This window comes from Leguminivora glycinivorella, chromosome 5, assembly GCF_023078275.1.
Source record: "Leguminivora glycinivorella isolate SPB_JAAS2020 chromosome 5, LegGlyc_1.1, whole genome shotgun sequence".
Classification (NCBI taxonomy): domain Eukaryota; kingdom Metazoa; phylum Arthropoda; class Insecta; order Lepidoptera; family Tortricidae; genus Leguminivora; species Leguminivora glycinivorella.
This window is the reverse complement of record NC_062975.1, coordinates 8,373,803-8,401,415: the sequence shown is the minus strand read 5'-3', so window position 1 is coordinate 8,401,415 and position 27,613 is coordinate 8,373,803. Positions and strand designations below refer to the sequence as shown.

The 27,613-nt window shown below is 38.8% G+C and overlaps 3 protein-coding genes across 3 annotated transcripts in view; 1 reads left to right on the top strand and 2 right to left on the bottom strand.

Annotated features, from left to right (window-relative positions):
* The window catches only part of LOC125226472 (dedicator of cytokinesis protein 3-like), a 9,993-nt gene extending 3,068 nt beyond the window's left edge, over window positions 1-6,925 (bottom strand). Inside the window, exons 1-8 of the mRNA XM_048130457.1 lie at window positions 6,887-6,925; window positions 6,366-6,535; window positions 5,949-6,069; window positions 3,984-4,083; window positions 3,009-3,244; window positions 1,738-1,897; window positions 851-974; window positions 340-491 (exon numbers count right to left, since the gene is read on the bottom strand). Coding sequence (XP_047986414.1) covers window positions 340-491; window positions 851-974; window positions 1,738-1,897; window positions 3,009-3,244; window positions 3,984-4,083; window positions 5,949-6,069; window positions 6,366-6,535; window positions 6,887-6,925 — 1,102 coding nt within the window. The remainder of the gene's footprint in view (window positions 1-339; window positions 492-850; window positions 975-1,737; window positions 1,898-3,008; window positions 3,245-3,983; window positions 4,084-5,948; window positions 6,070-6,365; window positions 6,536-6,886) is intronic.
* On the bottom strand, window positions 6,327-26,725 carry LOC125226471. The gene is made up of 4 exons (XM_048130456.1): window positions 26,709-26,725; window positions 14,359-14,473; window positions 7,649-7,935; window positions 6,327-6,535 (listed from the first exon to the last, which is right to left on the bottom strand). Exons 1-3 carry the CDS (start codon window positions 26,723-26,725, stop codon window positions 7,708-7,710), a joined length of 360 nt encoding a protein of 119 aa, XP_047986413.1. The 3' UTR covers window positions 6,327-6,535; window positions 7,649-7,707.
* Window positions 21,685-27,613, top strand: part of LOC125226204 (innexin inx3) — a 25,821-nt gene continuing 19,892 nt past the window's right edge. Inside the window, exon 1 of the mRNA XM_048130122.1 lies at window positions 21,685-21,954. The gene's annotated coding sequence lies outside the window, so the exon portion shown is untranslated. The remainder of the gene's footprint in view (window positions 21,955-27,613) is intronic.

The window sequence follows — 27,613 nt, the reverse complement described above, 5'->3', positions numbered from 1 at the left end:
ATTATTTTTTTGTACAATGTGCTCAATAGATAAGAACCTCTTTATATGGAAACAGCTTTTATGACAAGAACTACTTTTAGTGGTGTAGTCTTATCCTTTTTTTTTATTTATTTTGTAGCTGTTTGTTCTATATTCTGGAACTAAAAGCTATAAATTATTTTATTTATAATCTTGTAATAAAATAAACAAGCGCATGTACTAAACGTTTTTTTATTCACTAAATAATTTTCTGGAATTTATATTTTATAGCTATAAATAAATCCTTCCTTATATGTATTGTATTGTGATGGTACAAATTACGAAAAATAAAGAAAATATAACAGCAAATTAATGACTTACCATTTTGTGTCAATTTAGTTGAGCAGAGAAGCGTGCTAATAGTACAGTTTTCTTTGGAACTTCTTTGGAAAGACACCACGACGCCGTTGGTCGGTGTGCGGGCTGCGTCAGTGCTACACGACGGAAGCGACAGGTAGCTCGCTGTTGCTAGTCTGAAACAGTGTTATAGTAAAAATCTTATCTAAAGGGGAAAAACAGGGTGCGGAGGAAGAAGGATCCTTCCAGTGTCACGAGATGGCGCTAGTAGTCTTTAAAACTCTTGACCTGGAACTTATTTTTTTTGTACTAAATTCGGCTATAATTACAGTCTAACCAAAAGAGTACAAATTAAAAAGTGGCAGAATCGTAGTGTCGTCCCGTTTTCTCACACATATTGATTTGAAAGGGATCCAATAAAACCTAGATGTGAGTAAATTAAAAAAAAAAAAAAAACAATACTCGTCAGTAAACGAGAAAGAGAATTTACTCATATAAGAATTGGACCTATAATAAAAAAATGAAAATAAATTACTTGCTGGGATCATCGCATTTATAAACGTAGAGCTCATGAGCGCCATCTCTTAGCGTCGCGCCGCTCGCCTCCATCAGACGTGCGAAAGAGAACCCGAATAGTTTTCGCTCATTCTTATCACGTGCTGCAATTTAAAATAGTACATTAGGATACAGAGGCGATAAAAGAAGTTCGAAACGAGTGTTAATAAATTAAAACACGACCGAAGGGAGTGATTATCACGAGTTATGAATTTCATTTCGCACGTGTAATTATCGTACGACGTTTTTCAGTACAGAAGGCCCTCCGAAGTGACCACCTGACAAGAAATGAACCACTTCTCGCACTAGTACGTAAAAAAGCACCATCTGTACTGAAGAAAATATAATATTATGAAAAGGGTGCTGTTAGGGTTGAGTTAATGTTTGGTTATATGACAAAGACAGAAGTAAACGTATGTGTATGTACACAGCTAAATAAGAAGTACAGTGTCGTCGGTATAGTAATATCAGAGCGTTCGTTTTGTACTGAAAGTGTGTGAAACATATTTCGATATTTATTTTGGATAAACCAGTTTAAAAAGTCTTATTAAAAGAACTTGTTATTTCTCATCCTAATCTAGCCATAGTTAAAATATTAACGAAAAACGTATGACAACACCTGCACCTCCTGCAGGGTTATCACATGATTGGCGCGAGAGTATGTCGCCGCGAGATATATGTATATGCACATACTACCCATCTTTATGTCTATAATACAATTAGAAAAAAAAAAAACATGTACTCTATATCGCGGCGACAAAATCATGTGCTAGGCCTACTGTGGCATGATATTGTGTACTTTGGTTTTTGTCTTTCACAATATTTCATCTATTTTCAGTCAAAGAGCAGACATCCAGAATCACTTACTTGAACAATGTCTAAACTCGATTCGAACGTGCGCCAGTGTGAAGGTTTCTAGCGGCACTGTGAGGCGAAGTTGCTCGCCCCACGCTGGACTGTTGTTGTGGTACAGTACGAGGGACTCGTACAGTGTCGCTCCACTACCGCTTGCTCCCCATACGCAATCCTAGAATAATAGTAACTAGTATATAAAAAGTAAGGAAAATAAAGTTATACATAATAAACAACTTGAAACACGCCCTTACAATTTTGGCTACTAATGTGTTAACGGACTTGGTTAGCCTGGGGTCTTCCTAAAACCTCAATGTCTTAAAAAAAAATAGACACACTACGCAAAGAGGCAAACAGCAGCTGCCCACGAACAAACTTGCATCAAATGTTGGGACTACTAGCGCCATCTGTTGACGAGCTTGGAAAAACTGATTTTGTTGCAACATAGTGTCTTTTAGCAAAATTTCGTTATGGAAAATAAAATCAAACTTATGTCTATATACATATATTAATGAAAGTGATTTCCATGCTCAGACAAGCTGTAAAGATTTACTTTGTCAAATTTTAAAATCAAATTATGAAGTACAACAAATGTATCCGATCTTGCTTCAGAAATTAGCAACTACTAGCGCCATCTATTGACGGACTGGTTTAATCTTATGTTTGGTTTAAATTGCGTCTTTTTTTAGTAACCATCAAAGAGGATCGAGTATTAAGAGCGTTACTGTCAAAGCAAAATGTGTAATCACAGTGCATAGACTGCCATCTCTCCACACAGGCTTAAAACTTTTGAACCTCAGTTTTGACAATTTGGCCCATATTCTGAGCTTGATATGTTTTAAAATGTCAAATTTTAATATTAGCGCCATCTAGCTGAGCCTACCCCAAAGGTGTAACGCCATCTAGGTCACCACTGCTTTATCTATATGGTACTGAGGTACGTTTTTTTCTTAGACTTTATCCGTCTAGATGGAGTTATATAGGTCTTTGGTAACCATCTAAGAAATCTTGCTGTATTTTGACGATACTAAAACCTCTGATTGACTGCTTCCATTATAACGGAATAATAATGAATAAGACTACTCACACTAATGGTCCAGTATTATCATGCACTGTGACTGTAGCGAGCACATTTTTCGCTGTACTTTTTCATCCTGTTTAAAACTCAGCCTTTTCCAAAGTCAGGTAAAGATCGTTCCGGACATCTCCGGGCATGATGACGTCAGGGAAGTCCCTTTTTGCCAATTACTGTCACTCCAAAATGCATAAAATAATATTTTACTTACACTGATAGTCTGTCCCGTATTATCATGCACTGTGACAGTAGCGAGCACATTTTTCGCTGTACTCTTCCCTCCTCTTTCAAATTCGGCCTTTTCTAAAGTCAGGTAAAGATCGTTCCTGACATCTCCGGGCATAATGACGTCAGGGAAGCCCCGTTTCGCTGTGACCGTCGCGCCTGAAGCGACAGCTTCGTTGATGCTACCGGCGTTGGTTAGTAGTCGTATTGCTACTACTATGCCTGGAAATTAAAGTTAATTAAGTTACAACAATATCCAAACTTGCTGTGTTGTTTTGTGTGTTTAGAACAGAATGATTGCTCAAGTGTCAGTCCGGGTTTGAACCTGTTACCCCCGGACTGAAAGTACCACGCCTATTCAGTAATTTTTACTTGAATTTGGTGGTTCTTCCGAAATAAAGCGTTTTCCTACATTACAAGATAAAATGTCTTCTGACTAATTACATCAGTATCTTTTTAAGCAAAGGGGCCAATAATTAAGGTAGAGCTTTAGGGCGTATTTTATACACGGTGCGCGAACTTGCATACGATTTTAGTTACATTGCGGATTGTTGACGTTAGATACTTTTTGCACACCTATCAGTTATCACAAATACCGCAATATACTGAAACTCGTTCATGAGTTCTCATACCGTAATATAGGCCCTAAAACTCACAACTCACAGCACAGAGTGTTAGCAAAGAGGATCGAGTATTATAGAGGGTTACTGTCGAAGTAAAATGTGTAATCACAGTGCATAGACTGCCAATCTTGACACAGACTTAAAACTTTTGAACCTCAGTTTTAACAATTTGGTCCATATTCTTAGCTCGATATGTGTGAAAATGTCAAATATATATTAGCGCCATCTAGCTGAGCGTACCCCAAAGGTGTAATGCCATTTAGTCCACCGTACCTTTTTATATTACGTTTTTTTTTATACTTTATCTGTCTATACGGAGTTATATATGAAATACGTACCATAATTTGGTTGTCCCGGTAAAACATTACATTTGTTGGTCTGCTTCCGAATGAGCATGTCGTGTAATTGATGAAAGTCTTTTTCTTCGCTTTGGTATACCTGAAAGCGATAAAGAATTCATGAGACAAATTTTCAAAGAAACTTTTTTCATAGAATCAGAGAGAAAACTACAGTCAACTAATAGGAACCCTAGGCCACTCTAGAACTATGTCACAGTGACGGTATAAATCAGATTACAAGAAATCTCTTACAGCTTGTCAGTTTGACATGGTTGTAGAGTGGCCTAGGGCTCAATTGGTTGACTGTACATTACGATACAAGTGCGGAAAAACAGAAATTTGCGAATTACGTCTTTGCACGTGTATTGCACGACCTTTTACAGTACATAATATGTTGCTATTGTTGCTCTTTGACGATTCAAAATAGGCATATAAAATACTGCTTTGCGCACTAGTGCGAGAAAGTATGCATGTAAAGTAATGTTGTAAAGCGCGTGTTTCTTTCATGAGACAAACGTAGCGTTGAAAATGTGTTGCGATTAACGAAATGTACGAAAACTGACAATGCGCTCACATTTGTCTATTGGGGACACCTTACACAGATCAACTTAGCCCAAAACTAAGCAAAGCTTCTTATATATAAATACTTATATAGATAAATACACATACTTATATACATAGAAAACATCCATGAATCAGGAACAAATATCTGTGCTCATCACACAAATAAATACCGGGATTCGAGGCCAGGACCGCAGCTTAGCAGGCAGGGTCACCACCGACTGAGCCAGACCGTCTATAGCGCAGTTACAATAACTATGGTCATTAAAACTCATTAGCTTATCCGACTTAAAATTGTATACGGCAAACGCAGCGTTAAAGCGTTTTCGTATTAAAACTACGCACTTTATACTATAATACCACGAGGTCACGTAACCATAGCAACATACCACGAGGCAGCGTTGATTGACCCTAATAAAATCGGCGCAAGATGTTCTTTATTATCTTTGACAGTCAGTGCGGTCATATTCATACAGGTCGATAATAGATTTCGTCACTGCTCATTTGTGAAGCATGTGTGAATTGTGTGACGATGGTGATGAAATGTGTAGGTAAGTGATTATTGGTAGACCTTTTTCTTTTACAATAGGGTTGACTAAATGGAAGTTACGTGTATGGAATACTAGCCATTGCCCGCGGCTTCGCTTGAGTTAAATTTGAAAATACGGAATGCTCCATACAAAATTCCACCCCCCTTTTTAGTGGGGAGTCAGAAAGAGACAAAAAGTAGCCTATGTCACTCTCCATACCTTCAACTATCTCCACATAAAAAAATCACATCAATTCGTCGCTCCGTTTTGCCGTGAAAGACGGACAAACAAACAGACACACACACTTTCCCATTTATAATATTAGTGTGGGTAAATAGAACCTGTAGGTAATAGCTTCCTATAGTTGATGATAGTGAATATACTTACGATCCGCGCTTCACTCTCATTACATGTGCGAATAGCGAGCGCACCTTGAAAGTGTAACCTTACGGCTCAGCCACGACATTGGTCTAAGCGCGACAGCGGTGAGCGGCAGCCATACATTGGAGCGAGACACAGCGATGGGACTTTTCAGTCGCAACTCACCGCTGTCGCGCTTAGACCAATGTCGTGGCTGGGCCGTTTCAGTCGAACCTTGCAATTGCTTCAGGAACTCTGTCAGCGGTGACACGCCAGTACTGAGCGTTAACTCACAAGGAGTATGTTTGCCCCTGCTAACCTCACAAGTCACAACTCACAAGCACCCATCTTACTGCTTATGCCAACGACGTCCACAGGGCCGCGCCGCTTGCCGGTACGCTACCACACAGCGACCAGTGTGTAGGACCAGCCACCAGTGTGTAGAAACACAGACGCGGACTACCCACGCGACTATAGCTACTACTACTACCTCACTACCTACAATAAATCTCACCTTGAAAGTGTATTCTTTCTCCGTCGATCCCTGCACCGGTTGCCTCAGGAACTCGGTCAGCGGTAACACGCCAGCGCCAAGCGGGCGCCTAGCCACGGGGCCGCGCCGCTCGCCGGTGCCGCTACCATTTTACATAACGTCCAACGCGACTATAGCTACTTCCTCTCTACCTATGCGAAAATCTCACCTTGAAAGTGTATTCTTTCTCCGTCGATCCCTGCACCGGTTGCCTCAGGAACTCGGTCAGCGGTAACACGCCAGCGCCAAGCGGGCGCCTAGCCACGGGGCCGCGCCGCTCGCCGGTGCCGCTACCATTTTACATAACGTCCAACGCGACTATAGCTACTTCCTCTCTACCTATGCAAAAATCTCACCTTGAAAGTGTATTCTTTCTCCGTCGATCCCTGCACCGGTTGCCTCAGGAACTCGGTCAGAGGTAACACGCCAGCGCCAAGCGGGCGCCTAGCCACGGGGCCGCGCCGCTCGCCAGTGCCGCTGCCGCTTCCACCAGCGCCTGCCCAGCGCCCGACGCGGACTACCCACGCCACCAGCCATAGTTCGCGGGAGAGATCCGTCGTTGACAGGTCCTGGGGATTTAAGATGTTGCAGTGTATTTACTCTGTGTTTATACTCTTTACTTTTAGTTACTTGAAATAACGTAAACAAATAATTTGTACATTTTCGGATAGTCACAAAATTTGTCGGTTAACCAACCAAATATTGTACAAAACCAATAGGATTTCTCACTGAGCTGCCTATCTTTAACCTACTTATATGACTGTGTAATGTTTTCATTACCCTCTAGTGGCTTAAGGAGCCTTTTGAGGGAGGATTTTGCTTACATATACTTAAACACCTAAATATACAGACGGATCGATTAAAGAAATATGCTTGTTGAAAAAATACTTTAACTTGAGATAAGGATACTTAATTGATACCCATGTTTTTTGCTGCATAACTGAATCTAAAGCATTCATATTCATATTCTTTAGGAATAATAATTTAGGCACATGTGGCTACTCGTACTAATAGCCTTTACCAGTCAACCATTTGGAACCCCTAATATAAACGTCACTATGCCATAGTTCTACAGTGGCCTAGGGTTCCAATTGGTTGACTGTACATATTTGTATAACAAATATTTTATAACAAACATTGGATACCATTTGCAACAATTAATTTATTTACTTTTCCTCAATAACTGAGCTTCCACTAAGATGTTATTCCCATTTCACGTCAATGGCTGCTCGTAATGCAAAAGAGATTTGCCTTAACCACAAATAAAATTTGCATGACACTGTACCTACAATTCAATTCAGAAATGCAATCATTTATTAAATTAGTGTTTTTTTTTCAGATGTTCAGTTTAGAACTATTTTTAATGCGGAAAACTATAGATATTCATGAAAGCTGTCCACGAAGATTGTCGCCATCAGTTATCAATGTCTCTCATGCTAACATGAGATGACTCTAGACTGTGATAAGCGAAAACCATTTTACAGCCTGTCCAATTAGTTCAAAAATCCATCCCTCGCTATCCGAACTCTGAACTTCTGCATCCCTCATTGCATCATGTAACCATAGTAACAGCTCTGCCTCGTCCCCACGGGCCGTGTGACCGAAGTTTTTCAACCTAACATGAGATCGCTCTAGTCTATAATAAGGTACAGTACGGTAAGGTAGGTATCTAAAATACTTACAGCAAATAAGGTGCTATTCGCATGCAGCCTGTCCACATAGTTCGAAAATCCATCTCTCGCTATTCGAACTCTGAACCTCTCAGACAGAGGCTGTCCTCTTCTCGCGTCATGTAACCATAGCAACAACTCTGCCTCGTCCCCGCCTGCTGTATGCCAAAGTCCCTCATACTGCACATGAGGTGGTGACTTTGGACGGTGGTGATGCCGTTGGTGAGACTCGTGTTTGTGAGGGTTCCGGAGTTGAAGCTGCTGCCTGATCCGCCGGCGCGGCGGAGGGTCCCACGCCACTGTAAACAGTAACCGATTATAAAATTTAAAAAAATAGTAAAAAATTACTGCTTGATACAATTATATAGATATAACGAATAAGCATCTTGTATCATCTCCAGCACTACCTAGCGGCCCGTTAGTGGACCTTATTGCAAAGGCATAGGATCCACTGATGGTCAGCTGAGGGTGTTGTTATTTATTTGGTTCGTAGTTGTAGTTTAGTTTAATATGTAAGTAGATGGGGGTATACTCATCACACACTTGTTTTTGTTATTTTAGAGCGCATTATTCGCCAAGAAACTAACTGTCCACAGTTTGGCGAAAATATTTGTGTACTACCACTTAAGGTTTCTTTTGTTATAAATAAAAAAAAAAAAAGATTTTTAACATTTTAGCACCTACGTCAAAATTTGCAAAGACAAATGAAATTTTGAAGGTAAATCCTCTCGATATAGGCCTCTTGGCTGTTTAGAAAAAAGTTGAATTTTATTATAATTAGGTATTTTTTTTTCTTTTAAACTAAGTCAGTGGCAAACAAGCATATGGTCCGTCTGATGGAAAGCGGTCACCGTAACTGGACGCCTGCAAATCAAGAAGTGTCACATGCGCGTTGCCAACCCATTAGAAACTTGTTGCGTCCCTGTTTCGCTAATATGTTTGTAATTACGACCGAAATGCCCTATGTAAATAGAGACCACATTAGACCTGAGTAATATGGTCGCGCGATAGACGATAAAATATGAGACCGTCCCTATCGCACTTACAAATAGTGCGATAGGGACGGCCTGCTATTTTTTCACTTATCGCGCGACCATAATTGCCTGCCTGAGTAATATTTTAGGGCCATGTATAAATTTGTACCTAAGTGCATGCGAATGGGTAGGTAAGTAGGTATGTAGTAAATGATCCGATGTACCTACAAAGAAATAATAACTAGACATATAATAGTCACAACTGTCACAAGTACTAGGTACGTAGATATGTAAGTTCGAGCACAAAAGGATTTATCCTTGCCTGTATGTGCGCATCCGTTGTGCATGTACCAATGAATTCACAAGCGACTTGCCGAGACAATGACATGTCTTAACGAATCTGCATGATTTAAACAATTGCCTATCTAAATATTTTGTCACAAAACATTTCAGGTGTATTTTATTCATGTGTTGAGAGGTCTATTATTCTGTTAAGCAATAGATAAAACAAATACTACATGATGATTTTAGTAACAAGCCCCTTCAAACCACTTTGCATGTTCAAGTAGTTAGGTACAGTCAACCAATTTGAATCCTAGGCCACTGTAGAACCTTTGCACAGACGCACGGCTTTTGTATCCAGTTAATATTGCAAGCAGAGTTCAGAGTGCCCATGTTCCTGTCCGGAAGTGGTACTTAAACGAACTTACGTCTAAATATATAAAAGAAGAAGCTGACTGACTGACTGACTGACTGACTGACATATCAACGCACAGCCGAAACCGCTGGTCCTAGAGATTTCAAATTTGGCACGTAGGTTTCTTATATAGTGTAGAGGAGCACTAAGAAAGGATTTCCCAAAATTCACCTCCTAAGGGGGTCAAATGGGGGTTCAAAGTTTGTATGGGGAAACAAGATTAGTTTGACTATTTTATTCGAAACTTCACAGGAAGATTCCTTACGACATATGACTGAATACGTGTTTCAGGTTTTTTGAAAATTTAACCCCTAAAAGGGTGAAAAGGGGGTGATAAAGTAAAAAAATCAATATGGGTATCGTTTTTATAGTTTATCGGGTCGCTGATCACGATAAATACAACGTTTTTAAAATCTAACGAGGCGGAAGTGAAATACCTTCTCCCCTGTTGTGGTGCAATGGGGTTTAAATATCAAAAAAATATATAAATAAAAGAAGATATTGACTGACTGACTGACATATCAACGCACAGCCGAAACCGCTGGTCCTAGAGATGTCGAATTTGGCACGTAGGTTCCTTATATAGTGTAGAGGAGCACTAAGAAAGGATTTTTCAAAATTCGTCTCCTAAGGGGGTTAAATGGGGGTTCAAAGTTTGTATGGGGAAACAATGTTAGTTTCACTGTTTTATTCGAAACTTCACAAGAGGGATCCTAAAAACATATGACTAAAGACGTGTTTCAGGTTTTTTGAAATCTAACCCCTGAAAGGGTGAAAAGGGGGTGATAAAGTCGAAAAACTAATATGGGTATCGTTTTTACGGTTTATTGGGTCGCTGATCACGATAAATACAACGTTTTTAAAATCTAACGAAGCGGAAGTGAAATACCTTCTCCCCTGTTGTAGTGCAATGGGGTTTAAATATCAAAAAATATATAAAAGAAGAAACTGACTGCCTGACTAACTGACATAATATATCAACACACAGCCGAAACATAGGTTCCTTATATGGCGTAGAGAAGCACTAAGAAAGGATTTTTCAAAATTCTCCTCTTAAAAGGGTGAAATGGGGGTTCAAAGTTTGTATGGGGAAACAAGATTAGTTTGACTATTTTATTCGAAACTTCATAGGAGGATTCCTAAAGACATATGACTAAATACATTTTTCAGGTTTTTTGAAAATTTTACCCCTAAAGGGGTGAAAAGGGGGTAAAGTCAAAAACACAATATGGGTATCGTTTTTATGGTTTATCGGGTCGCTGAACACGATAAATAGGTACAACGATTTTAAAATCTAATGAGGTGGAAAAGAAATTTTCTCCCCTGTTGTTGTGCAATGGGCTTAAAATATCCAAAATAGCCATTAGTTGCATATATGTATATTATGTATATATCTTTATAATTATTAAGTTGACTTAGTTTAATTTAGATTTGTTTTTTTTAATTGTATTTTATTTGTCTTAAGTTAACTACTAATATGTACTTTTTATGTTAATTTTGTTAATAAGTTATAGAATAAAATAAAATATGGTACTTACTTAAATAAAATATAACATAATCCAAAATAGCCATAAGTATAGGTTTAGTTTTTATCTTTACTTCTGGTTCAAGAGATTTCAAATTGACACGGAAGTTCCTTAGAGGACCACTAAGAAAGGATTTTTCAAAGTTCACCTCCTAGCATGATAATTTGACAGGGACAGGGACAGGGACAGGTACAGGGACAGGAACGGGATAGGGTTAGGGTTAGGGTTAGGGATAGGAATAGGGATAGGGATAGGGATAGGGATAGGGATTGGGATTGGGATTGGGATTGGGATTGGGATTGGGATTGGGATTGGGATTGGGATTGGGATTGGGATTGGGATTGGGATTGGGATTGGGATTGGGATTGGGATTGGGATTGGGATTGGCATTGGGATTGGGATTGGGATTGGGATTGGGATTGGGACGGGGACAAGGATAGAGATAGGGACGAGGATAAGAATAGGGATTGGGGTCGGACTAATCGGTGGGTAATCGATATCTAGGCAGTGTAAAATGCAGGTGGCTCAGTGCGAAGGGATTAGTAAGTAGGCATCGGCGAGTATCCTGCATCCGTAATAACTATTACATTCAATGTGCTGTAAGAAGATCGTTGTTTGCTTGCCTTTTTAACCGACTTCAAAAAAGGAGGAGGTTCTCAATTCAATCGAATGTTTTTTTTTTTGTATGTATGTTACTCGATATCTCCGAGGATTGTGGAGCGATTTTCAAATATTTTTTTTTGATCGAACGGGTATAACTCAGAGATGGTCCCATTGGCACCAAGTCGGGGTCTGATGATGGGATCTTGGAGAAATCGAGGGAACTCTTCAAATGTTATAGGCACATGTAATGTTCTTAGTATATTTTTTAAAGGTACACCAGTATTTACGCCTCATCATCATCATTTCCTTGCCCTTTTCCCATTATTTGGGGTCGGCGCAGCAGATCATCTTCCTCCATTTAAGTCCGATAGTCATACTGCAAAAGGTTTTGGCATTTAGTTTTTACTACCGGCCGCCCGCCTGACGTCAACCCTCCAGTAACCAGTATTTACGCCTGATGGTAATAATTTTATGTGGCTGAGCTGATGATGGAAGGTCAACTCCTCAACGGTTAGGAGTTAAAGGATAATTCTTTCACTACTGTACATATATATTCGGACTGATACATATAATATCACTAGGAACCACTAAAAATCAACAAATAAATTAACTTTTTAACAAAAAATAAAACCGCCTTCAAAAAAAGCGTGTTACAAAACACGGAGAAACTAAAAAGCCAAAAATAATAAACCTTCGAATTCAGATTTCTTATCGGATTGCAATAATCTAAACATCCAAATTATAAACAAATCAATTATTTTTGGAGTCGGGGCCAGCCTGCGTATGGTTGGGTGGGGCAAACAGGAAATAGCAAGGCGACGAACAGGTCTGGTACCGACTACAAAAATAATTGATTTTTTTATAATTTGGATGTTTGCAATCCGATAAGAAATATGAATTCGAAGGTTTATTATTTTTGGCTTTTTAGTTTCTCCGTGTTTTGTAACACGCTTTTTTTGAAGGCGGTTTTATTTTTTATATGTTTACGTTTGCAATAAGTACCTATAAGCAAAATGGAAAAAATTGTAAGCGATAATGCAATGAAGTACTTTTTACCCTACCGACCATAGCGTCGAGATACTGGTTATGTGGGTTGTATGAAGTTTCCCCAGTATAAATATTTATATAGGTAAAATACAAACATATTCGTACCTACTACCTACGCTGTGGTCGCTGTGTAACAATTCTACAATAATTGCAAGAATTTCTTTTAAAACAATAGTAATATGTGTAAGGTACAGTCAGCCAAAAAAGTGGTTTACCACTTTTCGATCAATAGAGTCGAAAAGTGGTAAACCACTTTCTTGGCTGACCGTACAGCAAATAGATCAGTTACAATGGCCCCCCAGTCGAGAATTGCCCCGCTTACCTACAAAGAAACCTACGGATCCAAATGAAAATCTTATTTTTTGTAAACGTTTCAATAAGAATACTTTTATTACGCGGGCGAAGCCGCGGGTAAAAGCTAGTGTTAAATAAATGTGCATTACACGTAAAATTGTAAACCAAAAAAACACGAACCGGAATTCCATCAGGCTGATTTTCGCCGGCTCCATTTATGCCGCACTGCACCGTAGCAAGAAATCCAGGCCCAGTTTCCTATAAGTTGTACGAGTAGTAAATGGCCTGTGGTTTGACTGTGATTCGTCAGTTTTGCGTTTTCTAGGCATGTCGCGAAGATCTACAGCTCCCAGAGCCCCTAGTAATACAAGCAATTGATGTAAGAAAACCAAGATCTCCATTTTACCTTTCTTTTATTTATTTATTTATTGGAAAACCAACAGCACATGAAACATGTTAATAGAAACAATAGAAAAAATATAGTTTGAAATATACGGTAGACTCCGGTTACAACGACGCTCAAGGGACCGCTGATATTACGTCGTACTAACCGGATATCGTACAAAACGAATTTCATTTCTTTTAATTAAAAGTAATATCTACATCTCTATTATTAAAACATTTCACTATTGATTGAAATGTTTTAATTACAGGGTTTATTTACAGGGTATTATTATCATAGTATTAATACCTTATTTTATTGTGAAAAAGTCATTTTTAGTATGCGTGCTTGCTCATCATTTGTAAGTAAAGCTAGTTTATACGCAAGCGAAACATACAAATTGTGTTCTATTTAGCTTATAAGATTAGACCCGAGGCGAACAAATTGTTAAAATTTTAAAAGCAATACTCCAAAAAGTTACATGCCCACAATGTAATCTTGCTACTTGTTGTAGGCAAGACAGGGGGCCGGTGCTTGGGTGGAAGTAGCTTTGTTTCCTCAATTTACTAGTAAAACTAAAAACGATGTCGCTCGTCGTTGCAACCAGACGATGGATGGATTCTGTGTAAAATGTGTCGTAAAAAGCGGCTGGTCGTTAAAATCGGAGTCGTAATAAACGGATGTACTTTCATACTATCACATACGAAAACCAAATAAATACCTGTGCTTATGTCGTTGTAAGAGGTGCGACGTTAGGTCTATGCGGAGTCGTAATATACTAACCGGACTCTACTGTATTGTATAAAATGTATACTCGGTAGTATACTCGGGACTAATTTTTAAAATAAAATCATTACAGATAATAATTTTGTCAATGAAAAGTAATCAATAAATCTTTATTATTACAAAAAATTTAATAATTACGTATTTTGGAACTTTTTTATGCTTAATTTTCCAAATTTTGAGAAATAAATACAGTTTCGGTTATTAACCGGTTAGAGACTATAAAAACCGGTTTTTAACAGAGGCCAAAAAGTCTCGGTTAACCGGTTTTTCGGTTAACCGGTTTGCACACCCTAGTATAGACCTAGGAAAACGAACCGCAGAGGCTCATATCTTTTGGCTCTACAGCAACTGCTCCCCGCCGTGGTACCAGCTCCATGTCTCCTAGAAGACTATGTAGACCAGGGAATACTAACCGCAGCGGCTCGCTCTGCACTTTCCACGTGTACCCTGTACAGTTCCACCAGGCTCATATCCTCAGGCTCCACAGCCGCTGCTCCGCGCCTTGGTACCAGCTCCAGGCCCAGTTTCCTGTAACAAGTAGAATAAAAACTATAAAACATGGGTTTTACGTTATGTGGATGTAGCTGATGGAGCGATATATTGGTATCACGATGAGTATCCAATACTATATAAATAAGTAATAAATAAATAAATATTGGGACACCTTACACAGATCAACTTAGCCCCAAACTAAGCAAAGCTTGTACTACGGGTGCTAGGCGACGATATACATACTTAAATAGATAAATACATAGAAAACATCCATGACTCAGGAACAAATATCTGTGCTCATCACACAAATAAATGCCCTTACCGGGATTCGAACCCAGGACCGCGGCTTAGCAGGCAGGGTCACTACCGACTGAGCCAGACCGGTCGTCAAAATATGACGGAGAGTTTAAAATTACCCTACACAATAGCTCGTTTTACAATATAGTACCTATGCTTTTTAAAACAACAGGTACGGACGAGTTTAGCACCAGGTGTTTGACTCACTGAGACTTTCAAGGTCAAAAAGAACCCTTTGTCGAAGATTTTCCAGTTATGAGCATTAGATCGCCTTTAAGCCGTTTTCACATTATCCGATCCGATTTCGGATGTCGGAAGGATTTCAATGGAAAAAATCCAAGATGGCGCCTGTAATGTATCGGATATCAGTCCGACATCCGATATCGGATCGGATAATGTGAAAACGCACTTAGGAGACACTCCTTTGCTAAAATATCGGACACTATCGGCCGGTGGTAATATGGACTGTCGTTTATAGACATGGTATTTTTACGTTACGTAATATGAATAGCCATTCATTTGACGTATACCCTTCCGCAAAGTCGTCCAGTGTTCCCTTGTTGATCTCTATTTATAAATACAACGAACAACTGTCCTTCGCTCAGCGTGTAAATAATAACATGATGCTTGAGTCTCTTGGCGTAATAGACCATAAAATAAATTGAAAAATGATAAGCATTTTCCTGCAAGTTGGCCCTTATCCGGTTCGTCACCGTCAGTTCGAACTGGGCAACGGATTGTCAATCTTACTCAAACAAATTAAATTGTAATTTTGGAGGGTCACGAGCATTAAAATGTACCTTACTCAGATAAGGGTTAATGCAATAAATGGATGGGTCAGTCGAGACAAGACACAGCGGAAATGGCTTTGGCCGGTCAAAAGATTTTACAGAAGCCGCCAGCATAGGTTTTACCTGTTAATGTCAATACTACAAAATAGTGTTGTGTATCAAACTGTCAAGTGAGACGAGACTCAATTTCTCTAATAAACTGTATGATCTGTATATTACTGTGCTATGTTCCACTTTGAGATTATCTCAAATTAAATTCACTATACACTAGGTACTATCGTATGGGGAATAACACCAAAAAGATCAGCGAGTCAACTCGAATCTGCATAAAATCAAGCAAGTGTCCCCATTATATCTCATGTAGGAAGCTGGTGACATTCGTGACCAAATCGTAGGCGAATGTATTAGGTAACCGTTTCTAATGTACTTAAGTAATATCTATAACTCGGGATTTCTGAACCTAATGTTTGGTTAAAGAAAAATAAACATAATGCAAAAGTGATTCACTTGGTATACCAACGTGTAATCCCTAGCATTCATTCACCGTGGTCTGGGAAGCCCAAATGCGCTTACTTAACGAGGAAAAAGCAGGTCAAATACCTAGTATTTATTTCACTTGCCTTATGAAGCTTTGAATGTTTTCCTTTAAAGGAAACCAGAGTTAAAAGCTTTAAACGCAAATTTTTTTAAATGGATCATATTACGGCAAAACTCGATCCAAAAGAAACGTTATGCGTTGAATTTGAATATGTGTAAATGTAGCTCCGCGCTGGACAGCATTCAAATACCAATTTGATATGCAAAAGCGGTCGTATCGAAATTCTTTGTAAAAAAAACCGCAATGTAACCTGTCTACGAAAAGGCTGTGAGAGCGTAATGAATCACTCGACAAAGTCTCGAAGAATTATTAAACCGGATACCGCTTTAGGCTGGGCCAATAAAAAAAGAGAGGGTAAATATTTAAACACTACGTTGTTAGCTTATCGAATGGTATTTATCGCGAATATTGGTATTTTTGCCGGAGAAAAAGGTATAATGGATTTTAATAATTTCATTAGAAATCAGTATTCCTAGTCCTGTTTTAAATATATACCAGTATACCTATGTGGTATTGCTAATTGAATATCTATTCGTGTCACACCCATAGGCTGCTTGCTTGTTAAACTACGGATAGTGACCAAAGTTATGTAATTTATGTTAAATTACGACCTTTGTGATTTATGAGGCAAAATTCTTGTAAGATGACTAAAAAGTAGTACGTGACAGTCCCTGCATTGCAATGCGTTGGTTTCTGCAGATCACTTCAGTATGACTCTACGCTGGGTCATCAATTATCATATTACGTTGCTAGTATTTAAAAGGCAATATATTTTTAATTACCAAAACTGATTTTATACTTTATACAGTTTACTTACAGGTATAATAACGTAAAGTGTTAAGTGCAAGTTTAGTCTAGCAAACCAATTTTTAGAAATAAGTTATTACTTATTAAGAATTAGCACAATAGTGTTGATCAAGGAATGCCTCCAATTTTTATTAATCTTCCTGTCCATTCTCCAATACAAAAAGACTATGCGCCTAAAATCGCCAAATAATTTAAGAAAAACTATTTTAAAAGCCAAATGAGAGGATAATCGGTCACGTAACCGACGTCGTAGTTCGAGCTTTCAATCAACTCGCATATTGGTTGGCACACCGAACCCTCCTTTACACCACGCCACACAAAAACCTATCGCAAAGAAATACAGTCCATTATAGACGGCACCATCAATTCATTGAAAAGGGCGCTGCAACAGGCGAATACCAGTCTTAAACCTTTCACGTTTAAACTAACATTTGAGTAGACCCTTTAATTAACCGTGTTTTATGTGAAATCGTGGAATTATTAAATGTGATTTCGAGAAAGGACGTTAAATATTCATTTTGTTGAGAGTCAATTTACACTAAATTGGCTGCAGTCTTGCGGAGACACTGAGAATGAACACTAATTGGTATCATGTTCATGATTTCTTAATCGCATAATCAAGGCGACAATTAATGAAGTCACGCTTGTTCCCACGTAAATACGCGTGTAACAAAAACCAAGTAGATGACTCCTTTCGGCTGTCAGATCACAAAAGCCAATGACCCAATGCAAAAAATAAGAGGTATAAACGGACTTGTAATACGCGAATACGCAAGAACTTCAAATTTCCGTGGAACACTAGACCGCGATGGAGGGCAAATATTTGCTAATTATGTGCTCCACTAACTCGGCGGTGTTCATGCAATATTATCGGAGCCTTTTCGTCGTCTAGACACGCCAACTTAGACCTGTTTGGCCATATTTAGCCAAAAACTTGAAATATCGAATCGTGATGATGCAACCTTTCTGTTGAATTCCAACGAATTAAATAAGGGCGCTTGTGGCTTAGCATGAAAACTTTTCATTGAAAAGTAATACTTGCGGTTTATTTGTTTTAGCTACTCATCATGACGAAGAACCGAGTTGCAAAAACCCCTTCCCACACCTCAGCAAAATATCCCGAACCAAGATGAAAAATCTGTGATTCGAGTCATTTCAAGATCTTCAATTATCACCCCAGGTTATTTGCTGAAACGTTAAATTACGGAATCCACAATCATACATTCCTGTTAAAAATATATATTGCAGCTATGAGTAATACTGAGATTAAGACTAATTGTCTCGTGGCATGGGACCGATCGGTGTGCAGCGGAAAGGTCGCCAAACCAGTTAGTCAAGCGACACTGGACTGGGAGATGTCTGGCAAAGCTGGCGGCATACTTGCCAGTCTTGCCACCCAATCTAAGTATTGTATATCAATACGTAACTATAGTTCTTGAACTTGGTATTATGTAAACGTGAGGAATACGAAGTAAGGGGAAGGCATGATGAAATGATTTTACATGTTATTCTACTTATTCTGAACAGCGGACAATCTTTCCGCCGTGACCGTGACACATATTTTTTTGCAATGGCATATTTACGAACATAGCTTCATTCTGAAATTTCTGGATTAGATGATCTATTACGCTTAAATTTTTCAATGCTACCGGCTTCTGTTCTTCTACCAGCGGAGCCGTAGCTGACGTCCACTAGGGTTCATTTCACACTATTCTATAACCCAATAATTCCGAGTAATCATGGTTGGTCATACAATTCTTTTCCCGATATACTTTAAATTTACACCTGCAAATGTTATGTTTAAATGTTGGTTTATAAATTCAGGTCTTGTTGTAGTTGTTGCTAATACATTTTAGTCAGTTTACTACAAGTGTCATCCAAAATTCAAAGAACGGACAGGAATAAAAATCTTATCTGTACTAGATACCAAATGTTTAAATTTCAAGTTAATATATGCCTATGAGGTGTCGCCAATCATCGTAAAATCAACTTTACGACTTTATGTACGCAGTGAATCAGTGATTTGTAAACGTAAACCGTTAACACATTATTAAGTAAGGTGGATGTACCACTGCTCGACAGGTTAAGGGAAAATATTTATGTGTTTCGTGATATTACGATAATTTACCCATCTATACAAAACATATCCATCTTTTTTGGGAGATGTGACCTTTAACTTTGTTAAATGCAATTAGTTTCATACAGTGATAATATAAAAAAATCTCAAAATTAAATAAAACGTAAGTCAATACGCTTGTCCGAATAACTGACAGGTGCTTTTGCTGGCAGTCCTAATAGGTGACATCTAAGTATGATTCAGGAAAAACAGTAAAAAACAAGTGTTTTGGGTTAAAATTTACTACAAAATTAAATAATTTAATAAAAAAAAACGTATTCTGTTGATAACATTTACTTTTTACGTGTTACATTTATGTAATAAAATAGAATAAGTCGGCTCCGCATTTTGAGCAAAATAAATTATGTATTAACTTTATTGGACAAGGTTGCTCGAGGGATACCAAATTTCTTTGCTGCCGAGGCGATGGACGAACCCCTTAACACATCTTCTATGGCCTTTTCTAAATCTTTTGAGAATATCTCTTCCACTGACCTTTATCAGGCGGCATTTCTGAAAATATACCCAAAGTTTTGTGAAAAATGACATGTCAAGCACTACCCAAAGAAATTATACAGATTTCACTACATTTAACGAGAAAACATATCAATAAAACCGAAAAAGATATACAAAAAACTGTCTATGTGCATGTAATTTGTTTTTTTCAGTAAAGTTAATGTGACTTACAGAAAAATATGCTGATAATATGAAACTGTAAACGATTCGTTTTGGCTACTTTAATCGTGATATCCTGAAAAAACAGCTCGACAAACATTGGGACTTGGAAAATAACGTAACAGTCCCAATAAATGCCAGCCGTGTCGAGTTTTAGACTTGCGACGGTTTTCAGTCCTAATAAATGACACGCTTGTTTATCACAGTAACAATGAACGAAATCGACATTTAATTACTTAAATATCTTCCCGCACATTCTAGCACCAACACAATTATAGAATATCTTCACAACTTACCGTGAAAGTATTTTAAATAAGTCAGCAAATACGAGCAAAGCTTAACCAAATCGCTAACAAAATTGAGAGATTGATTGCTCATGACAATGTCATCACATATATTATTCATTAATTGAAAAAAGTTTCTATATTTTATAATATGGCGTATGGAATGTGAAGGCTACAAACATTTCTCATCTAATAAATCTAATTGCGATCAATGTAACGGTAATCTTATCTTATTAATCGCTATTTAAACCATGGGTGACGAGTACTAGTACCGCGTCGAGCACTAGTACATCCACCTTACCTGTTTGTAACTTAGAAATTAGGAAGTGAAGATAGTTTTTAATTTCGCGTTAATTCTTGCGTCTTATTTCTAAAAACAACCCTTCTAAAGGTACAGCGATTACTACTACAAAAATATATGAAGAAATCTAAAAAAAGCAAGCCGATTCGATTTTTTTTTGTTTTGCTTTCCGATTCCCACCGGCTTGCCTATAAGTGATTACTAATAGTAAAGTACCTAATGTTAAGATAGGTTTCTTTTTGCTCAGTGTTGCCTTGCAGAAATTTTCACCAGCCGCCACTGATAGGTAGGTACTATCTCAACAGGGTATGCTATATCCAGTTTGGCAAAACATGTACTAAAATAAAATACTTGTTATTTGTTTGTCTAGCTAGATCTTATTGTTAAGCCTCCGGGCTAGAAAATAAGGTAAGGTGGAAAAAGATTTAAGAGCTTTTCTCGAGGGGTAAGATGAAATATGTTCCGTATAATGAGGCGCCTCGGGCGACTTTCCATCTTACCCCCAAGAAAAATCCTTCCATCTTCTCCCACCTTACCTTAATCGTAAGGAATTTGTAACACTTGCAACAAAGGGACAAGGTGAACAAGGTGCACTTAGGTCGTCGAGCTTTCATTAATTAATAAATACCTATAATATTTACGATACCGGCATTTTGCGGGAATAACTTGTCATGAGAAATATTATTTGAAAGAAAGTCAAAACCTCATAATATTTTTTATAAAACTTTTATTTCGTTGAAAACAAAGTCCCGATTCCTCTCTCTTCTTTTGTAAAAGACTTTTTTATGTGACCGATCGGAAGTCACGGTTTTTTGAACATGTGGTCAGATGCCTATCCAATGACATGGTGCCACAGCAGAGCAGACCCACATATTTGGTGCAAGATGGAAGTTGAAATATGTACAATTAAAAAAAAAGTAATAATTTGAAGGATGATAATAAAATAATGCTTAGCAATGTACCTATTTTTATTATATTTCCGAGGATTTAATATTTTTATCGGGGAAAAGAAGACATGTATGTATTGTATGTTCATCAATAAGTAGGTCTTCTAGCACGTAAGATGGAAGTCAAACGGTTCATCGGGACAATCAATAGCCCAGGGCAATTACAAGTCTCCAAACCGGTAATCAAAGTCTCATCTAAAAAATGGCATAATGAAACTTCCGACATATTGCTCGTGGAGAAAACGCAAGTACGGCGCGCGGCGCGGCCCAACGCTCGACAGAACTGGTTCAGAGCTACTGACTACTGTACTACGGTTTTGTTTCAGACAGAGCGCGCGCGACGGTCGCGAGCCGCGAGTGACAAGGACAGGCAGCGTGGCTGCGCATACGCAAGTTCGGTAGTGAAAAGGCAGGAGGCCGGCGGACCGATTGCACTGATCCCCCAGTCAGTGTCTCGACCCGCGTGCAGCTGGTGTGCGAGCCAGCCGCCCGGACCACCCGTTTTACTTAACTCATTTTAAATCGTTCCGTTATGAAATACTACGAATCTAACCAACCAGTGTTCAATTAATATGAGAACGTGATATTTAAATCAAATGTGAGACCGTATTTTAGTGTTGTGGTTAAACTTTAAACGTGAAATTGTAAGTTTTGAGAAACCGGAGGTGGCGCTAGAAAAATAACTGTTAGGTTTAAAACAGGTAAGTTGTGTCACAAAAGCTTGGTTTTAGGGACGGATCAAGACGCGTAGCTCCTGTCTTCGATGCGAGGAATGCAGTTTGACAGCATAATGGACATATGCGGGAACAAAAGCCTTGTGCATAGTCATCCCTGGTCTTTTTTTTCGCTCGCTTTCTTGTGTTTGAGGAATGTTGTACGACAGTGAGTAATATGGAACCGATATGCCGTGTTTATGGAATGATAGGAGTAATGCTGCGAAATGAGCATAATCTGACTTGTCAGGATGAAGTTTCTCGCAGGTAGCGGCGCTGTCCCCATTTACCTGTGCGGCAAGCGAAGGGGAAGGGACGCAGCTCCCTTTACCGGGAATATTTGTTTGTATAGAATAGACAAAGCAACTCTAACTTTAAGTAATGAATGTGTTTCACACCTTGGCCGACAAAATCATAAAGTCAAAGATCATTGTTCTCGTAAAAAGGGATGTGGATACAAAACTAACTTCTCACGGCGACGATTATCGATAAATCGCCCACATGCCCCAAACAGGTAGACACTTGAATTTGTGGCAGCACGTGAATTGTCACGGTCCACGGGTCTTTATTGAAGATGTTCCGGCCAAGGACAAGCTAAACAACACATAAAGTGGTCAATGTTCTGTACCTGCCCATTCATAGTTGACCACCCGGATATTACCGAGACTACTTAATATTAAAAATTTGTGAAATAAGTATGAAACGATGAAATAACAGATGTACACCTACCTACTATACAAAATACTTAAATCATTATTGTAGCAATAAAGTTTAGTTATCTTCTAAAACTAGGTCCTATTTGCTGTTCTTAATTAAAGATCATAATGAGATATTACTATCTTTGTTTCAAGGGCAATCACACGCTAGTTTTATGTCAAGGAAAATAATAGAAGTGTTAGAAGTTGCCGAAAACGATCATCAAATTTTGACAGTTCACTTGAAATTTATACTTAAGAGTAGGCATGAACGTATAAGCTAAATATAGTCTCAAAAACCTGCATTTTGAGCAGCAACACATTTAAAATTCAAATGACAGCCAGTGGCGTAGGAATTCGTTTCCCACCGCGCAGTGTGCGAGGTTCTCATCGCCCTGGACAAAGCATCTTTAACAGGTCACAGTCATTGGACTCATGTCACGGAGCTTGCACCACGCTACCTGCATAACCAATTATTTCGGCGCCTGGTGATAACCCCTCGTTAAATTTAACTGCCCCATTTTACCCACGAATTCGCAGTTTAGTATTCAATCTGGTACGCATGGTATTTACTATAGACATTTCGTTGTATCCACTATGGGACCGGCAAGAAACTCGGCGGGCAACTTCTTTTCAAAACATTACATCTTATAATTAACATGCATTAAATAACAACATACAATTTAACATGCAAAAGTATTCATCAAAGAATATGAACAGACTAGGTACTCTATGGAAATCAATTTCAATAAATTATATTATTGCTTAATAATACGTCGTTCTTCTTCAGAGAAAACATATCAAATTGTCATAGAAGAAAAAGATAATATGAATCTCAATATCATACATAATACAATTATTTTAATTGCTATTCGTTTTTTGTAGTTTCTGGTTCGGGCCATGCATGTTTGTCTGTCAAATAGTCCTCGACTCTGTAATAAGCCTTTAACATCAATGATTTTTTTAAGTAGTTCTTAAGAGCTGGGAGGGGTAATCTCAAAGCAGTGTCAGGTAACTTATTATAAAAATGAATGCATTGCCCAACAAATGACTTCTGTACTTTACGGACACGAAACTTCTTTATGGCAAGCTTATTTTTGTTTCTAGTGTTATAATTATGGATATCAGAATTCTTAGTGAAACAGTCTAAATTCTTAACAACATAAATTATACTATCATAAATGTATTGGGAAGCTACAGTTAAGATATTAATTTCTTTGAAGAGTTCTCTTACTGATTCACGTGTTCCTAAGTTGTAAATAGAACGAATGGCTCTCTTTTGTAATACAAAGATAGTCTGTATGTCAGCTGCTTTGCCCCAAACCAGAATACCGTATGACATTACACTGTGAAAATAACTATGATACACTAGGCGAGCTGTCTCAACATTAGTCAGTTGCCTGATTCTCCTAACGGCGTATGCGGCTGAACTTAATTTGCTTGCTAGTTTCTTTATATGAGGACTCCATTGTAGATTTTTGTCCAATGTTAAACCAAGAAACAGTGTTGTATCTACCATCTCTAAGCATTCATCATTCAAAAGTATTTTTGTATCGATTGGTTTAACATTCGGCAGAGAAAATCGAATACATTTGGTTTTCTTAGAATTAAGAAGTAAATTGTTGACAGTAAACCACTGCAGTACATCAGCTAACGTGCTATTAATTACATTGTAATCCGTAGATTTTCGGTCAACATTAAAAAGCAGTGATGTATCATCAGCAAAAAGTACTATTTCACAAAAGTTTTTCACTATACATGGCAAATCATTTATATAAACCAAAAACAGGAATGGACCTAAAATTGAGCCTTGTGGCACTCCTAATTGGACTACAGTCCCGCTAGAGCGAGTTTTGTTAACAACTACTGTTTGTGTTCTATTGCTAAGGTAAGAAGACATAAAGTTTAGGGCATTTATAGACAAACCATAGTGTTCTAATTTCAAAATGAGCGTTCCATGATCCACACAATCAAAGGCTTTTGAAAGATCACAAAATATGCCAATTGCATCACAAGAATTTTCCCAAAAATTATATATATGTTTAATGAGTACCGAAGCAGCATCGGTCGTGGAACGGCCCCTTGTGAAACCGAACTGTTTGCTTGTAAGTAATCTATGTCTGTTGAAGTGTCCCAGGTGAGTGCGGGTCTCATCGATAATGGTAAGTATACAGATAAGAGTCTCCTCATTTCGTACGCAACACATGCGATATCAATTATCCCGCATGTTCCACAATGTATGCGTTTGTTTGCAACCTTATGCCACTTTGACCTTCTTGATAACAATTATCTTTTTCATGACATACTGTAAAAGCTTGTTTGGTACAGTAACTTTATATAAGACGTCAATATGAAGCCTTATGATGTGGTTTATGATTGACTGAGCACCCAATCTCCTTGTATGACACAAGCTTCATCGAGCTATCGCAACCGCAGAGTACTTATCTATCATTTCTGTACAGCTCCATATACGTAAGCTTATGACGAAAAACAGGCGTATTCCGTACGTAGAATTCAACAACGGATGCGGTAGAATTGATATCGGGTAAGCTTATCTTAAACATAGCTACGAATGGATAGAGGGACCCAAACATAACTCAAGTTCCCATATGAAGCGTGTGATACTAAACGCACGTGATTTTCTACGAGGTAAACAACGAAGGAGTAACCGGAACAAGCATACGCCGACAACACAGTTAATTGTACTCGACGTCACTGACGACGACCCCAACGGAGCGAAGCGTCACACTGCCACTGTCATTCAAACTTTGACGACAGTAATAACGCTTTAAGAGATTAAAGGAGTGATCGTGATCACAGTTACGCATGCATTTCAACAGAATTGTGACTTCTCCATTCACTTGGAACGCGCAAATCTTCAGGTTGCTCAATAATTTCAACCGACCTCGTCGTTCCTGTCATTAGTCACGCTTTTACCGCTCTCTTATTAAGCCTGCAGCTTAAATAGCCCGTTATTGTCCGAGGAGTATCGATATTGTGTTTTGTCGGCGAGTGACTCCGAGATTCCTTTCCCACGTACGAGTTGTCCATATTGTGTGAGACTGTAGACGTGTGATGCTTGCTCGGTCGGACGCTCTCATCTGCCGCAATTAGTGTCCATTCAGCGGCGAGTCGACGCGTGCCGGCGCTCTTATATAAGTACAGCAGCTGATTACTTTAACTGGTTATCATTTTGTTAACTCAGCAGTAAGTTGGGTTGCTTGCGCCGTGAAGGTGCTCTGAGGGTATCACTATCAGTTTATATTTAAACATGAAGTCGGTATTACTGATATGAATATATTGGATATCGCAAAATGCTTCGGTGAACTGCGAACGAGATAGTACACTTGAGATTTATTGAGCTTGAATAACGAGCATATGAATAACGACGATATGTTACAAGTGACAAAGCAGGTTCAGGGATGGAGCCTACCGGCAGCGAGTGCGCCTGTGCCTGTCATAAACGATGGAATGCTCCCGCACCCCGCGCCCGCGCTGCGCCCGCCCTGTGGCCCTATTATCGGTCACCGCGTTAGCAAACAATGTTCATTTAGGAGTTTAGGGCAAGTCCGTCGATACATTCAGAGATATTTTCTCGAAGAAGTTGACAGAAAGGTATAAAATAACTGTTCTTTTTTTCTGGTTTTGGACTTAAGTTAGAGCTGACTCACGCTACGCTGCGGACTGTGAAGAATTTCCGAAAACTAATCGATTGGCAGATCGCGCCGTGCGAACCGGGCAACTTTTGTCGCCGCGCAAACTGGTTTTCGCGTAAAATTCGCGTTGCCACGCGGTGCATCAGCACAGGGTCAGGAGAGTAGGCAGGGATGAGGGGGAGGGGGCGGTTGGAAACGCAGGAGGCGCATGAGCAGCGGCCGGTCGACGACCCGCCGCATGCCCTGCGCCGGCGCAACATTCGCCTCTATCGCCGACTATTCTAACACGAACACGACCACGACGTTGGCGAAATTTTTTACAGGAACGACTGGCATGACTGTACTGCCTATACATGATTCAAAAAGCAAAATGTTCTTAGAGGTAACAAACCTTCCCGACAGCACCATAAAGAGACAAAACAAAATTTTAATTAAGTCGCAAAAAACCTACATAAAAGCGAGGTCACGAAATCTGATAAAGTTATTTGTTGCTGATGATTATTTCCTACCACTTACTACCACGCTTACGCAAGACGTTTAATTATAATCTTATTCTATAACGAGGCAAGCAATGATATTCAATTTCAATTGTCCATTAGCCTATGCCCCCTAGTAAACGACCTAAATAGTTTAAAGTGCTGGACATGCGATATAGCACAGGAACAGGCATGCCAAGGTTGGACCCATTAGGCACAAATTGTCTCATAGACGTATTCATTTATGGACTTATCTCAGAAGTAATACAAGAAGACGTAACGGGCGTATTCTAAATAAGTAATGATCGAAATGATGATGCTTAAGGTGTTCGGGCCGGGCCGAAAATATTAGTTTATAAAAAGCGATAGACCCCGAGCGCCTAATGTGAAGCGTGGGCGAGAGGTAGCCGCATCGTTAAATAATGCTGAGAGGTCATTGATTGGGAGACGGCCGTGGAAGCTGCACCTATGTGAGCTACAACTACATACAAACAGTAACTTACGATTTCTAATGGACTTTTGTTTTTATGTCCAAATACTTTCAATTCAACAGAGTAACTTTAATAGATTGTAAGTTAAATATGTATAAGATCAAGCTAACAATGAATGACGCTACAGCTGTTTAACACATTGATCCCAATCATATCGGACGGAGTATTTACCGTTTAAAGTTCTAATTTAGTATGGGTAGCGCATGGCACTTGTCACGACGAGGATGCTATAGCGGCGTTAATTTATTTATAGGTCCCTTTTACTACTGTATTTGTTTATATGATTTGTTATTGTCTTACAACTTGTAAATATAAATTAAAAAGGAATT